Raw genomic sequence first — 18,579 nt, 5'->3', positions numbered from 1 at the left:
AAGAGAAGTTGCTATTCTGAGGAATGAAATAAAAGGCTGAGGGCAAGCAGAAACCGGGCAGTGTTCTAAAATGACTGATAAATATTGGAAGACCATTATTTCTTCTATTATATAAAATGATCCTCGTGGTGGATTTAAACATTACACGTACGTATCTATGTATAAAGGAATTCCCATATTTTACAATGTTTTTATTATCAGTAATTTGTATAAGGATGGCCATGGATACAGATTTATTTTCCTGGGCCTTTGCGCTGTTCGCTCGAGGTTTCAAATTTAAGACCAAAATGGCCCAAACTAAAAACAGAATTGACTAGGAATTTTTTTTACATTTGTCTATTTTAAAACCAAATTTTTTAATTCACTTTGATTTCATCGGGGAATACGAGTAATTCTCAGTTTTGTAAATAACCTCCAACTAAGCTATAATCCCAGCTTGACAATTTTAATCAGATTTTTATGATTCGGTTTTCCATTTATAAACATTTGATGATCAGTGAAGACTATTCTATATTGTTCTGGTGGGTCAGTGTGTGTTTGGGAAGGTGACAAGCCTTTCCCGCAATAAAGCATTTAAGTCATAAAATGTCATTGGACCTGCTGCTTGAAGAATTTTAATTAAAAAAAAATAATTCAGAAGGACTTTCTGGTCATTAATCAAGGTCAAGCAAATTATCAAGCGTCTGGAACATGCTAATTTGTCCTGACGGCTAATTGGCGCACTTTATTTTTCGCAGGAGATAGATAACACAGCACCAACTTATCATAAGGAATGGCAATCACTCTGTTAGTAATAGCCATTACCTCTTTGTTAACGCTTCGAGAGAAGGCGCATGTCCTCGAGCACTGAAACCTGCTCCCACTTTGACGGCGGAAGCTGAATTCTTTTTTTAATGACAGAAAGAAACATTAAATGGTAAGATGGTGTTCATCGACTTCAATAATGTAACCATTATTTTGATTCACGCAGATGCTGAATATAAACAGTGCAAACTGAATCTTAAATACTTCACAAACTGCGTAATTTATCACTCCGCTATCAGACACGGTGGCGCCCTAGAACCACGGCACGGGCGACATCAGCGGAAGCAATCTCTACCACGGGTTTAAGGATAAGTTTACTTTCTAATGGTCGAACTCAAGGGATTAAGCTCCCGTTAAATTTAATAATTCTGGGATGACTGTCGCAGAAAAAGGGATATTCACAGTTATGTGAAGCTGTATGAACACACTTTGTCATATAAATTGTTAATTCTGTGTTTGCGCTCTATTACTGAGCTCAATATTTATAACCGAATACTTCGACATACACAACCACTTTTCAGCAAAATTACATCTTTTCGCTAGACTGAGTCTGGGAAAATACCTGAAAGAAATGCTTTGAGATGCAATTGTCAATTAAAAAAATATTTAAATGTTTGTTTGTTTTAAATTCTGCTAAGCACAATATAAAATATTCAATAGTGAAGCCTTATTTGGAGAAGACAAAGAACCGTGTGACACTAGGGATAGTAACCAAACAGCCGGTTAACAAAGAAAAATCAGAACCCGGTTAGAGGAACAAGGCACACTAACAGGGCCACAATACAAAATATTGTTCAGCCTGGTTTATCCTAACATGTGAATATCACATTTATACTGAATAGTGTTATCACAGTGAGTGAACGAGCACTTCTTGTGCATTTTGTTGGCTTGTTAACCTAAAATGTTTGTGGGTGTAACTAGCGTCACTGCAAACATGGTCACACAGGAACGCTTTTGGCTAGTAAATCTTTTCTCCTTGTGACTAGTTTCCAGAGAGTTTCCCACGTTTTAGCCGTGACTTCCCATGACCGATTTTACTTTGTGGAAGGATGGAGACGTGAAACGTGACCAGCAGACATAGATTACCTGGAGAATTTCTGGCCTGTCGTGAAATATTGCAGACAGGTATTTGTAGTCTGCATAGCCCCAATAATCGGAGTTATTGAAGTTATCGAATGGCTCGGGGAGGTTCTGTGATGTGCTGCGGATCCAGTGGTGGAATTGTTGAAGAGTTCCATTAACGTATTCACACTCTGTTTCAAACTGAGGAGCTGGAGGCGAAACACAGGGCGGCAGGGGGGTCAACGGAGGGAATACTTCCTACAGAAAAACTATTGCTGAATTATTTATAGAGAGATCATTGGTAGGAAACCACAGAGCTTACTGGATTCATAATCTATAGATCTGGATATTCACACGGATATTTGTAAATTGTAAGGAACTGTATGTCTATTATATGTATAACAATGTGTCTATAATTATACGGTACATATCTATTATATGTGAAACAATGTATCTATAACTGTACTATATGTGAAACAATGTATCTATAACTGTATGTGTCTATTATATGTGTAACGATGTATCTATAACTGCACTGTATGTGTCTATTATATGTGTAACAATGTATCTATAACTGTATGTGTCTATTATATGTAACGATGTATCTATAACTATACTGTATGTGTCTATTATATCTGTAACAATGTATCTATAACTGTACTATATGTGTAACAATGTATCTATAACTGTATGTGTCTATTATATGTAATGATGTATCTATAACTGTACTGTGTGTGTCTATTATATGTGTAACAATGTATCTATAACTGTACTGTATGTGTCTATTATATGTGTAACAATGTATCTATATACTGTACTGTATGTGTCTATTATATGTGTAACAATGTATCTATATACTGTACTGTATGTGTCTATTATATGTGTAACGATGTATCTATAACTGTATGTGTCTATTATATGTGTAACAATGTATCTATAACTGTACTGTATGTGTCTATTATATGTGTAACACTATCTATAACTGTACTGTATGTGTCTATTATATGTGTAACAATGTATCTATAACTGTACTGTATGTGTCTATTATATGTGTAACAATGTATCTATATACTGTACTGTATGTGTCTATTATATGTGTAACAATGTATCTATATACTATATGTGTCTATTATATGTGTAACACTGTATCTATAACTGTACTGTATGTGTCTATTATATGTGTAACGATGTATCTATAACTGTATGTGTCTATTATATGTGTAACAATGTATCTATATACTGTATGTGTCTATTATATGTGTAACAATGTATCTATATACTGTATGTGTCTATTATATGTGTAACGATGTATCTATAACTGTATGTGTCTATTATATGTGTAACGATGTACCTATAACTGTATGTGTCTATTATATGTGTAACAATGTATCTATAACTGTATGTGTCTGTTATATGTGTAACGATGTATCTATAACTGTATGTGTCTATTATATGTGTAACAATGTATCTATAACTGTACTGTATGTGTCTATTATATGTGTAACACTGTATCTATAACTGTATGTGTCTATTATATGTGTAACACTATCTATAACTGTACTGTATGTGTCTATTATATGTGTAACAATGTATCTATAACTGTACTGTATGTGTCTATTATATGTGTAACGATGTATTTATAACTGCACTGTATGTGTCTATTATATGTGTAACAATGTATCTATAACTGTACTGTATGTGTCTATTATATGTGTAACGATGTATCTATAACTGTACTGTATGTGTCTATTATATGTGTAACAATGTATCTATAACTGCACTGTATGTGTCTATTATATGTGTAACACTGTATCTATACACTGTATGTGTCTATTATATGTGTAACGATGTATCTATAACTGTACTGTATGTGTCTATTATATGTGTAACACTGTATCTATACACTGTATGTGTCTATTATATCTGTAACACTGTATCTATACACTGTATGTGTCTATTATATGTGTAACAATGTTCTATATACTGTATGTGTCTATTATATGTGTAACACTGTATCTATAACTGTACTGTATGTGTCTATATGTGTAACAATGTATCTATAACTGTACTGTATGTGTAACAATGTATCTATAGCTGTACTGTATATGTCTATTATATGTGTAACGATGTATCTATAACTGTATGTGTCTATTATATGTGTAACAATGTATCTATAACTGTATGTGTCCATTATATGTGTAACAATGTATCTATAACTGTACTGTATGTGTCTATTATATGTGTAACAATGTATCTATAACTGCGCTGTATGTGTCTATTATATGTGTAACAATGTATCTATATACTGTACTGTATGTGTCTATTATATGTGTAACAATGTATCTATAACTGTACTGTATGTGTCTATTATATGTGTAACAATGTATCTATATACTGTACTGTATGTGTCTATTATATGTGTAACAATGTATCTATATACTATATGTGTCTATTATATGTGTAACACTGTATCTATAACTGTACTGTATGTGTCTATTATATGTGTAACGATGTATCTATAACTGTATGTGTCTATTATATGTGTAACAATGTATCTATATACTGTATGTGTCTATTATATGTGTAACAATGTATCTATATACTGTATGTGTCTATTATATGTGTAACGATGTATCTATAACTGTATGTGTCTATTATATGTGTAACGATGTACCTATAACTGTATGTGTCTATTATATGTGTAACAATGTATCTATAACTGTATGTGTCTGTTATATGTGTAACGATGTATCTATAACTGTATGTGTCTATTATATGTGTAACAATGTATCTATAACTGTACTGTATGTGTCTATTATATGTGTAACACTGTATCTATAACTGTATGTGTCTATTATATGTGTAACACTATCTATAACTGTACTGTATGTGTCTATTATATGTGTAACAATGTATCTATAACTGTACTGTATGTGTCTATTATATGTGTAACGATGTATTTATAACTGCACTGTATGTGTCTATTATATGTGTAACAATGTATCTATAACTGTACTGTATGTGTCTATTATATGTGTAACGATGTATCTATAACTGTACTGTATGTGTCTATTATATGTGTAACAATGTATCTATAACTGCACTGTATGTGTCTATTATATGTGTAACACTGTATCTATACACTGTATGTGTCTATTATATGTGTAACGATGTATCTATAACTGTACTGTATGTGTCTATTATATGTGTAACACTGTATCTATACACTGTATGTGTCTATTATATGTGTAACAATGTTCTATATACTGTATGTGTCTATTATATGTGTAACACTGTATCTATAACTGTACTGTATGTGTCTATATGTGTAACAATGTATCTATAACTGTACTGTATGTGTAACAATGTATCTATAGCTGTACTGTATATGTCTATTATATGTGTAACGATGTATCTATAACTGTATGTGTCTATTATATGTGTAACAATGTATCTATAACTGTATGTGTCCATTATATGTGTAACAATGTATCTATAACTGTACTGTATGTGTCTATTATATGTGTAACAATGTATCTATAACTGCGCTGTATGTGTCTATTATATGTAACGATGTATCTATAACTGTACTGTATGTGTCTATTATATCTGTAACAATGTATCTATAACTGTACTATATGTGTAACAATGTATCTATAACTGTATGTGTCTATTATATGTAATGATGTATCTATAACTGTACTGTGTGTGTCTATTATATGTGTAACAATGTATCTATAACTGTACTGTATGTGTCTATTATATGTGTAACAATGTATCTATAACTGCGCTGTATGTGTCTATTATATGTGTAACAATGTATCTATATACTGTACTGTATGTGTCTATTATATGTGTAACAATGTATCTATAACTGTACTGTATGTGTCTATTATATGTGTAACAATGTATCTATATACTGTACTGTATGTGTCTATTATATGTGTAACAATGTATCTATATACTGTACTGTATGTGTCTATTATATGTGTAACAATGTATCTATATACTGTATGTGTCTATTATATGTGTAACAATGTATCTATATACTGTATGTGTCTATTATATGTGTAACGATGTATCTATAACTGTATGTGTCTATTATATGTGTAACGATGTACCTATAACTGTATGTGTCTATTATATGTGTAACAATGTATCTATAACTGTATGTGTCTGTTATATGTGTAACGATGTATCTATAACTGTATGTGTCTATTATATGTGTAACAATGTATCTATAACTGTACTGTATGTGTCTATTATATGTGTAACACTGTATCTATAACTGTATGTGTCTATTATATGTGTAACACTATCTATAACTGTACTGTATGTGTCTATTATATGTGTAACAATGTATCTATAACTGTACTGTATGTGTCTATTATATGTGTAACGATGTATTTATAACTGCACTGTATGTGTCTATTATATGTGTAACAATGTATCTATAACTGTACTGTATGTGTCTATTATATGTGTAACGATGTATCTATAACTGTACTGTATGTGTCTATTATATGTGTAACAATGTATCTATAACTGCACTGTATGTGTCTATTATATGTGTAACACTGTATCTATACACTGTATGTGTCTATTATATGTGTAACGATGTATCTATAACTGTACTGTATGTGTCTATTATATGTGTAACACTGTATCTATACACTGTATGTGTCTATTATATCTGTAACACTGTATCTATACACTGTATGTGTCTATTATATGTGTAACAATGTTCTATATACTGTATGTGTCTATTATATGTGTAACACTGTATCTATAACTGTACTGTATGTGTCTATATGTGTAACAATGTATCTATAACTGTACTGTATGTGTAACAATGTATCTATAGCTGTACTGTATATGTCTATTATATGTGTAACGATGTATCTATAACTGTATGTGTCTATTATATGTGTAACAATGTATCTATAACTGTATGTGTCCATTATATGTGTAACAATGTATCTATAACTGTACTGTATGTGTCTATTATATGTGTAACAATGTATCTATAACTGTACTGTATGTGTCTATTATATGTGTAACAATGTATCTATAACTGTATGTGTCTATTATATGTGTAACAATGTATCTATAACTGTACTGTATGTGTCTATTATATGTGTAACGATGTATCTATAACTGTACTGTATGTGTCTATTATATGTGTAACAATGTATCTATAACTGTACTGTATGTGTCTATTATATGTGTAACGATGTATCTATAACTGTACTGTATGTGTCTATTATATGTGTAACAATGTTCTATATACTGTATGTGTCTATTATATGTGTAACAATGTATCTATAACTGTACTGTATGTGTCTATTATATGTGTAACACTGTATCTATAACTGTACTGTATGTGTCTATTATGTGTAACAATGTATCTATGACTGTACTGTATGTGTAACAATGTATCTATAGCTGTACTGTATATGTCTATTATATGTGTAACGTTGTATCTATAACTGTATGTGTCTATTATATGTGTAACAATGTATCTATAACTGTATGTGTCCATTATATGTGTAACAATGTATCTATAACTGTACTGTATGTGTCTATTATATGTGTAACAATGTATCTATAACTGTACTGTATATGTCTATTATATGTGTAACAATGTATCTATAACTGTATGTGTCTATTATATGTGTAACAATGTATCTATAACTGTACTGTATGTGTCTATTATATGTGTAACAATGTATCTATAACTGTATGTGTCTATTATATGTGTAACGATGTATCTATAACTGTATGTGTCTATTATATGTGTAACGATGCATCTATAACTGTATGTGTCTATTATATGTGTAACACTGTATCTATAACTGTACTGTATGTGTCTATTATATGTGTAACAATGTATCTATAACTGCGCTGTATGTGTCTATTATATGTGTAACAATGTATCTATAGCTGTACTGTATGTGTCTATTATATGTGTAACAATGTATCTATATACTATATGTGTCTATTATATGTGTAACAATGTATCTATAACTGTACTGTATGTGTCTATTATATGTGTAACGATGTATCTATAACTGCGCTGTATGTGTCTATTATATGTGTAACAATGTATCTATAGCTGTACTGTATGTGTCTATTATATGTGTAACAATGTATCTATAACTGTATGTGTCTATTATATGTGTAACAATGTATCTATAACTGTACTGTATGTGTCTATTATATGTGTAACACTATCTATAACTGTACTGTATGTGTCTATTATATGTGTAACAATGTATCTATAACTGTACTGTATGTGTCTATTATATGTGTAACAATGTATCTATATACTGTACTGTATGTGTCTATTATATGTGTAACAATGTATCTATATACTATATGTGTCTATTATATGTGTAACACTGTATCTATAACTGTACTGTATGTGTCTATTATATGTGTAACGATGTATCTATAACTGTATGTGTCTATTATATGTGTAACAATGTATCTATATACTGTATGTGTCTATTATATGTGTAACAATGTATCTATATACTGTATGTGTCTATTATATGTGTAACGATGTATCTATAACTGTATGTGTCTATTATATGTGTAACGATGTACCTATAACTGTATGTGTCTATTATATGTGTAACAATGTATCTATAACTGTATGTGTCTGTTATATGTGTAACGATGTATCTATAACTGTATGTGTCTATTATATGTGTAACAATGTATCTATAACTGTACTGTATGTGTCTATTATATGTGTAACACTGTATCTATAACTGTATGTGTCTATTATATGTGTAACACTATCTATAACTGTACTGTATGTGTCTATTATATGTGTAACAATGTATCTATAACTGTACTGTATGTGTCTATTATATGTGTAACGATGTATTTATAACTGCACTGTATGTGTCTATTATATGTGTAACAATGTATCTATAACTGTACTGTATGTGTCTATTATATGTGTAACGATGTATCTATAACTGTACTGTATGTGTCTATTATATGTGTAACAATGTATCTATAACTGCACTGTATGTGTCTATTATATGTGTAACACTGTATCTATACACTGTATGTGTCTATTATATGTGTAACGATGTATCTATAACTGTACTGTATGTGTCTATTATATGTGTAACACTGTATCTATACACTGTATGTGTCTATTATATCTGTAACACTGTATCTATACACTGTATGTGTCTATTATATGTGTAACAATGTTCTATATACTGTATGTGTCTATTATATGTGTAACACTGTATCTATAACTGTACTGTATGTGTCTATATGTGTAACAATGTATCTATAACTGTACTGTATGTGTAACAATGTATCTATAGCTGTACTGTATATGTCTATTATATGTGTAACGATGTATCTATAACTGTATGTGTCTATTATATGTGTAACAATGTATCTATAACTGTATGTGTCCATTATATGTGTAACAATGTATCTATAACTGTACTGTATGTGTCTATTATATGTGTAACAATGTATCTATAACTGCGCTGTATGTGTCTATTATATGTGTAACAATGTATCTATATACTGTACTGTATGTGTCTATTATATGTGTAACAATGTATCTATAACTGTACTGTATGTGTCTATTATATGTGTAACAATGTATCTATATACTGTACTGTATGTGTCTATTATATGTGTAACAATGTATCTATATACTATATGTGTCTATTATATGTGTAACACTGTATCTATAACTGTACTGTATGTGTCTATTATATGTGTAACGATGTATCTATAACTGTATGTGTCTATTATATGTGTAACAATGTATCTATATACTGTATGTGTCTATTATATGTGTAACAATGTATCTATATACTGTATGTGTCTATTATATGTGTAACGATGTATCTATAACTGTATGTGTCTATTATATGTGTAACGATGTACCTATAACTGTATGTGTCTATTATATGTGTAACAATGTATCTATAACTGTATGTGTCTGTTATATGTGTAACGATGTATCTATAACTGTATGTGTCTATTATATGTGTAACAATGTATCTATAACTGTACTGTATGTGTCTATTATATGTGTAACACTGTATCTATAACTGTATGTGTCTATTATATGTGTAACACTATCTATAACTGTACTGTATGTGTCTATTATATGTGTAACAATGTATCTATAACTGTACTGTATGTGTCTATTATATGTGTAACGATGTATTTATAACTGCACTGTATGCGTCTATTATATGTGTAACAATGTATCTATAACTGTACTGTATGTGTCTATTATATGTGTAACGATGTATCTATAACTGTACTGTATGTGTCTATTATATGTGTAACAATGTATCTATAACTGCACTGTATGTGTCTATTATATGTGTAACACTGTATCTATACACTGTATGTGTCTATTATATGTGTAACGATGTATCTATAACTGTACTGTATGTGTCTATTATATGTGTAACACTGTATCTATACACTGTATGTGTCTATTATATCTGTAACACTGTATCTATACACTGTATGTGTCTATTATATGTGTAACAATGTTCTATATACTGTATGTGTCTATTATATGTGTAACACTGTATCTATAACTGTACTGTATGTGTCTATATGTGTAACAATGTATCTATAACTGTACTGTATGTGTAACATTGTATCTATAGCTGTACTGTATATGTCTATTATATGTGTAACGATGTATCTATAACTGTATGTGTCTATTATATGTGTAACAATGTATCTATAACTGTATGTGTCCATTATATGTGTAACAATGTATCTATAACTGTACTGTATGTGTCTATTATATGTGTAACAATGTATCTATAACTGCGCTGTATGTGTCTATTATATGTAACGATGTATCTATAACTGTACTGTATGTGTCTATTATATCTGTAACAATGTATCTATAACTGTACTATATGTGTAACAATGTATCTATAACTGTATGTGTCTATTATATGTAATGATGTATCTATAACTGTACTGTGTGTGTCTATTATATGTGTAACAATGTATCTATAACTGTACTGTATGTGTCTATTATATGTGTAACAATGTATCTATAACTGCGCTGTATGTGTCTATTATATGTGTAACAATGTATCTATATACTGTACTGTATGTGTCTATTATATGTGTAACAATGTATCTATAACTGTACTGTATGTGTCTATTATATGTGTAACAATGTATCTATATACTGTACTGTATGTGTCTATTATATGTGTAACAATGTATCTATATACTGTACTGTATGTGTCTATTATATGTGTAACAATGTATCTATATACTGTATGTGTCTATTATATGTGTAACAATGTATCTATATACTGTATGTGTCTATTATATGTGTAATGATGTATCTATAACTGTATGTGTCTATTATATGTGTAACGATGTACCTATAACTGTATGTGTCTATTATATGTGTAACAATGTATCTATAACTGTATGTGTCTGTTATATGTGTAACGATGTATCTATAACTGTATGTGTCTATTATATGTGTAACAATGTATCTATAACTGTACTGTATGTGTCTATTATATGTGTAACACTGTATCTATAACTGTATGTGTCTATTATATGTGTAACACTATCTATAACTGTACTGTATGTGTCTATTATATGTGTAACAATGTATCTATAACTGTACTGTATGTGTCTATTATATGTGTAACGATGTATTTATAACTGCACTGTATGTGTCTATTATATGTGTAACAATGTATCTATAACTGTACTGTATGTGTCTATTATATGTGTAACGATGTATCTATAACTGTACTGTATGTGTCTATTATATGTGTAACAATGTATCTATAACTGCACTGTATGTGTCTATTATATGTGTAACACTGTATCTATACACTGTATGTGTCTATTATATGTGTAACGATGTATCTATAACTGTACTGTATGTGTCTATTATATGTGTAACACTGTATCTATACACTGTATGTGTCTATTATATCTGTAACACTGTATCTATACACTGTATGTGTCTATTATATGTGTAACAATGTTCTATATACTGTATGTGTCTATTATATGTGTAACACTGTATCTATAACTGTACTGTATGTGTCTATATGTGTAACAATGTATCTATAACTGTACTGTATGTGTAACAATGTATCTATAGCTGTACTGTATATGTCTATTATATGTGTAACGATGTATCTATAACTGTATGTGTCTATTATATGTGTAACAATGTATCTATAACTGTATGTGTCCATTATATGTGTAACAATGTATCTATAACTGTACTGTATGTGTCTATTATATGTGTAACAATGTATCTATAACTGTACTGTATGTGTCTATTATATGTGTAACAATGTATCTATAACTGTATGTGTCTATTATATGTGTAACAATGTATCTATAACTGTACTGTATGTGTCTATTATATGTGTAACGATGTATCTATAACTGTACTGTATGTGTCTATTATATGTGTAACAATGTATCTATAACTGTACTGTATGTGTCTATTATATGTGTAACGATGTATCTATAACTGTACTGTATGTGTCTATTATATGTGTAACAATGTTCTATATACTGTATGTGTCTATTATATGTGTAACAATGTATCTATAACTGTACTGTATGTGTCTATTATATGTGTAACACTGTATCTATAACTGTACTGTATGTGTCTATTATGTGTAACAATGTATCTATGACTGTACTGTATGTGTAACAATGTATCTATAGCTGTACTGTATATGTCTATTATATGTGTAACGTTGTATCTATAACTGTATGTGTCTATTATATGTGTAACAATGTATCTATAACTGTATGTGTCCATTATATGTGTAACAATGTATCTATAACTGTACTGTATGTGTCTATTATATGTGTAACAATGTATCTATAACTGTACTGTATATGTCTATTATATGTGTAACAATGTATCTATAACTGTATGTGTCTATTATATGTGTAACAATGTATCTATAACTGTACTGTATGTGTCTATTATATGTGTAACAATGTATCTATAACTGTATGTGTCTATTATATGTGTAACGATGTATCTATAACTGTATGTGTCTATTATATGTGTAACGATGCATCTATAACTGTATGTGTCTATTATATGTGTAACACTGTATCTATAACTGTACTGTATGTGTCTATTATATGTGTAACAATGTATCTATAACTGCGCTGTATGTGTCTATTATATGTGTAACAATGTATCTATAGCTGTACTGTATGTGTCTATTATATGTGTAACAATGTATCTATATACTATATGTGTCTATTATATGTGTAACAATGTATCTATAACTGTACTGTATGTGTCTATTATATGTGTAACGATGTATCTATAACTGCGCTGTATGTGTCTATTATATGTGTAACAATGTATCTATAGCTGTACTGTATGTGTCTATTATATGTGTAACAATGTATCTATAACTGTATGTGTCTATTATATGTGTAACAATGTATCTATAACTGCACTGTATGTGTCTATTATATGTGTAACGATGTATCTATAACTGTATGTGTCTATTATATGTAACGATGTATCTATAGCTGTACTGTATGTGTCTATTATATGTGTAACAATGTATCTATATACTATATGTGTAACAATGTATCTATAACTGTATGTGTCTATTATATGTGTAACAATGTATCTATAACTGCACTGTATGTGTCTATTATATGTGTAACACTGTATCTATAGCTGTACTGTATGTGTCTATTATATGTGTAACAATGTATCTATATACTGTATGTGTCTATTATATGTGTAACACTGTATCTATAAGTCACTAAAGGGTTAAAGAGCGCATTCCCTAAACTGGACATTGTGAAGATTGATAAAGGAATTGGAAATATTAATGGATACTGAAATAAATAAATCTAGATCGGCTACATTCCCAGCCTGGATATTCTGTTCTGCAATTCATAGGTCGTTTATCAATGCTACACAATATCCTGTTTAGTGAATTAAGCCTGGTGATATATACAAACCATGAACCGCATGCCTTGTCATTAACCTACAGCTGTGGCAATTCGCCAGATGCCACCAGGAAAGCTTCTTGGATGAAGCAGAACTTGTTAGACTTTGCTGAACGGTAAACCATTTGCGAGTGAAGCATGTTTTGGGAGAGGTATTGGAGCCTCTGTACAGTGTGTTTGGCCTCTCTCCGATACGCTGCGATAAGGCGTTGGAGGATGTTTGCAGGAGAACAAAGCAAGGCTCCTCCTCAGGAGGAGATGTGCAGGGAAGCTGTCAGTTCTCGGTCTTGACCTCGGCTGATCACAGAAACCGCCTTCCCATCAGAGAAACTTCACAAGGTGAACAATTGTTAGAGATGCTTCGCTCCCTGAGGCTAGTACAGAGCTCCATCAAGCTCTCCAGCTGTTGTGATTGTATAATGCTCCAGTACAAAGAGTTCAATTGCAGCTGGGAGGAGAAAACATGAGAACCCTGAACTAAAACCGTGTGTTCCGCAGCGGGGCACAAATACATCCAGTTTAACCCTTTCTGCCAGTACCTACAACACAGCAGAAATGCCTCCTGCTTAACGGATTGTCTCAGCACCCACAGCGTGCCTATATACCATGACGGTACACATGGCGGTGTGTAAATATACATGTTTTCTTCCAACACTGTCAGCGGTGAGCATATCTCTCGTTCAAGCCCCTCTCTGACAGTGCCAGCTCTCGGACGCTATGGCTGTGAACGCACATAGGGGAACATTGTAACCAGCAGGAATTGGATACAGCCGTTATGTAGAGTCTGATCGGCTGCCATTATGTCTTGTACGGAAAAATAAACACTATTAGCACAAAAAACGAAGATACAGATATGTAATCAATGTCTTAGAAAGGGTTAATTGGGATAAACGGGATAAACCACATATGTTCCCTCACATGTCATGAATCAATATACAGGGACAAGAAAAAGTATGTGAACCCTTAATTATTAGTTGTTGTTTTTTGCATTAGTCATAAAATGTCCTCTCATCTTCAAAGTCACAAGTATAGACAAACAATTAGAATATTTCATGTCTATATCGAACGCATCCCATTACATATTCACAGTGCTGAGGAAAAAGTAAGTGATCACCTGCATTTATTATCTAGTTGATCCTCCTTTGGAAGCAGTAATCTCAACCAAACGTTTCCGGTAGCTGCCGATTAGACCCGCACAACGTTCAGGAGTAATTTTGGACCGCTCCTCCTTACAGAATGGCTTCATCTCCGCTACTTAGAATGTCTGGTGTGAACAGCTTACGAGGTCATTATATGGCATCTCTATGGGGTTTAGGTCTGAGTTCCGACTGGGCCACTCCAAAAGACGGATTTGTATTTTTTTGCAGCCATTCTGAAGTGGATTTACTTTGATTTTGGGGATGAAAATCACCAAACTTCAATTGAGCTTCTGCTGGCCCACAGCCACCCTGATATATTCCTGTAGGATATCTTGATAAACTTGGGAATTCATTTTTTCTTAGATGATGGCAATTTGTGCAGGCCCCGAAGAAGCCCCAAATGACGATGCTTCCTCAAGCGTACCTAACCACTGAGTTGATGTCTTCATGGTGGTATGCAGTGACCTTTCTACACCATACAAAGTGCTGCATGTTCTTCTTAACCAACTCAACCTTCATCGTTCCACAAAACATTTGCCCAGCAGCGTTGTTGAGTGTTAGGGTGCTCTCTGCCAAACTTCAGGAAAGTTATTTATTTTGGAGAGCAGCAGCTTTCTTTGTGATCAATGTTTTCCACATAGTGGATTCAGGAACAGAGATGTTAACCATTTCCAATGATTTCTTCAAACCTTAGCTATCACTCTAGGGATCTTTTTTGCCCTGAGAACTGTGCGGTGTGCCGTTTGAGTTGTCTAGGGAGAGTAGCCACCATACAATGAATGGTCTCCATTTACAGACGAGTTGTCGATCAGTGGGCAGATGAAAATCTAAACTCTTTGAGATGATTTTGCAAACCTTTCCAGCTTTATGCAACACAACAATTCTCGATCGCCGGTCTTCTGAGAGCCATGGCTCATTATGTGAATAAAAAAACCTCAAAATGTTTCAGAGCTTTTTATACGTTACTCTAACCCACACCTCCAGTCTCACTTCATTAATTGGAACCAGGTTTGCCAATTTCCAACTCCAAATAGCTTTTGCTGAAATCCTTAGCCTAGGGTTCCACATACTTTTTCAAACTTTTACTGTGAATATCGAATGATTGAAACTGTACAAGCACAATACAATAAGTTGGGTTGTCATTTGAAACAGATTGTGTTTGTTGTAGCGTGAATGAACATACAGCCATTTCTAAAGGTATGATAGATCCGGTGATTGCAGAACAACACATCACATTTTTGGTGCACGTAATACGCACAGTGATTGCATTCAAATCAGAGCCTCCTTTAACTTATATTTCAGGTGTTTTGCATTTGATTTTTACTCCACTTGTTTAATACATATTTTTCCACAATGCATTAATAAAGGAGATTGACACTTCAAGAGCCACACAGTCACGTAGCACTGTATCTATACATTTGCTTGGAATACAGGCTCTATAAGGCAATTCCATGTTGCTCTTTGCATAACAGGAGCAGTTTTACGGTCTTCTCAAAATCCTTTAGAGAGAGGAGAGCTCCGGATGACCCCCATGGGAGTAATTTACTCCCCCCCTCCCCCCTCCCCCAAACATTCCAGAGACTGCTTATTCCCCCGTGGATCAAGACAGGACATAAGCATTTCCCCATTAATAAATGAAATGTAAGGAGTAAGATTTAGCCCCTGCCCTTGAAATGCAGGTTTGCCCTTGATAAATATCTAATTTAATTTTTATTCTAGAAAATAACAACGCACACCCCACAGACACAGCCCCCTGATTCGTTACCTAGCTCTGCCGTCCTTCTCCCTATTCTGAAGCGCAGAAGATTTTCCCCTAATAGACTGGACAAATAAACCGACGTCCAGCGCATTGCGGGCCAGTCGCCGACCATGTCAGTAAAAACCGCTGGTTGCCGCAGAGTTTGGATGATTTCTCTGGCTTCCTGGGGGGTAAATGGTTTGACGCCAGTTCCTGCAAGAGACAAGGATAGATAATAAATGTCCTAATAATGAATCTGTAGTAAACTCTGTGAGGTCAGAAATACGATAACCAAAGTAACAAATGGACTGAATTCTTTAACAACCCAAAATAAGTGTTAAAGGGACACTAAGGTCACCCAGACCACTTCTTCTCAATGTGTGACCCTGTCCTTTTAACCCTGCCATGTAAAACACTGCACAGCATTGCAAGGTTAAATCCACCTGTAGTGACTGTGTGTATGACAGCATGACAGCCACTAGAGGCTCTTCCACTGCACAAGGAAAAACTGAATACAATACATGACACTCCCCGCACATGCTCACCAGGTCCCCAGGGCTCCGCTACGAGGACTGAATTGTCCATAACTACGGTTTGTATTACTAACACTATTGTGTTTCTTTAATTTTAACAAATTAATTATGTTAACCATTTCACGTACAGGGCATGGGTACAGCAGTTTGACACATTCTGATCAGCTGTAGGCGAGCTGGCATCACACCGGTACCGATTAGTGATTGTATTAAGTAAATTAGTGATTGTATTCATTAAAAGAGATTACGTTTCTCTCGTCTCCCTCCACCCCCCCCCTTTGGTTTTATTGGTGCCAAAGAGATACAGTGCTTAGAAAGATTATGACCCCCCAAATAATTTCCTGGATATCTCTGATAAGTCTCCCACTGATTGTTTCCGAACGCCTCTTATTGAACAGTCCTTACAGAAATCGTATTTTCTATTTACAGTGATACGACTCTAATCTACAGAATTGATCCCAACCAGTGATGCTTTATATTCAGATTGCTATAATCCACTCTACAGGAACACTGACTGCCAAGGTCGATAACTGTAACCTGACTAAAGACGAAAAAAAAAAAAACGACAAACTGGTGAAAGGAAGAGAAATTCATTGTTCAAAATCCCATTTCCCTGACTGTGGAAGGGAACGTAAAGCTGGCAAAGCATCATGGAAATTGTAGTTCAAGCTCGCAGGTTTGCGCAAGCCTCCTCCTGTTTGAGCCAATAAGAAACAAAAGGTTCCAAAGCAGCCCCAGCAATCCATGAAACAATCCTCACATTATCGAGGCGCATTCTGATCCTACGGACGCACTAATACCTGGTTATAGATGTGGAATTCTCCATGTAAATGTAGTGGTTGTGGTGCGCAGATCCTCCTGTACCTGCAGTCTGACTAATGCAAGAACTGCCGTTTGTGAGGAACAGCAATATGTACATTTGTCGGTCAGAATGCCTCAGACAGCCACTAGAGGTAATTCATTGTGAAAAGACATTGAATACCTGAAAGAATTGGCTGTCGGCGACCTGAACGCTGTGAATGCTTCTCATAGAGAAATACTGGATTCAGCGAGCTTAACGTCACTGTTTTAACAGCAGCGGCTCAATAATGTAACGATGCCCAGGAAATTCCTAACGTTATAAATATATTTATAGTGTCGGAGTGGTTCACTCTTGCTGCACATCTAAACACGTAATAAGGTCTATAATCCCGTTACCCAGGCTGGGATTACCGCGGACACAACGAGGGCTCCGGACCCCAATTCTTTATATCTAATCATTTATATTTCCACTTTATAACAATTACATTTTATG

General features: G+C 33.1%; 1 protein-coding gene across 2 annotated transcripts in view; it reads right to left on the bottom strand.

Annotated features, from left to right (window-relative positions):
• HSPBAP1 (HSPB1 associated protein 1) overlaps positions 1 to 18,579 on the bottom strand; it is a 68,418-nt gene that overhangs the window by 27,551 nt on the left and 22,288 nt on the right. Inside the window, exons 2-3 of one of the 2 annotated variants that reach the window (XM_063429190.1) lie at positions 16,780 to 16,965; positions 1,891 to 2,075 (exon numbers count right to left, since the gene is read on the bottom strand). In XM_063429190.1, the coding sequence (XP_063285260.1) occupies positions 1,891 to 2,075; positions 16,780 to 16,965 (371 nt within the window). The remainder of the gene's footprint in view (positions 1 to 1,890; positions 2,076 to 16,779; positions 16,966 to 18,579) is intronic. The other variant, XM_063429191.1, reaches the window with a different exon arrangement.

This window comes from Pelobates fuscus, chromosome 8, assembly GCF_036172605.1.
Source record: "Pelobates fuscus isolate aPelFus1 chromosome 8, aPelFus1.pri, whole genome shotgun sequence".
In the NCBI taxonomy this organism is placed as follows: Eukaryota; Metazoa; Chordata; class Amphibia; order Anura; family Pelobatidae; genus Pelobates; species Pelobates fuscus.
The sequence above is the reverse complement of the archived record's forward strand: the minus strand, read 5'-3'. Positions and strand labels throughout refer to the sequence as shown.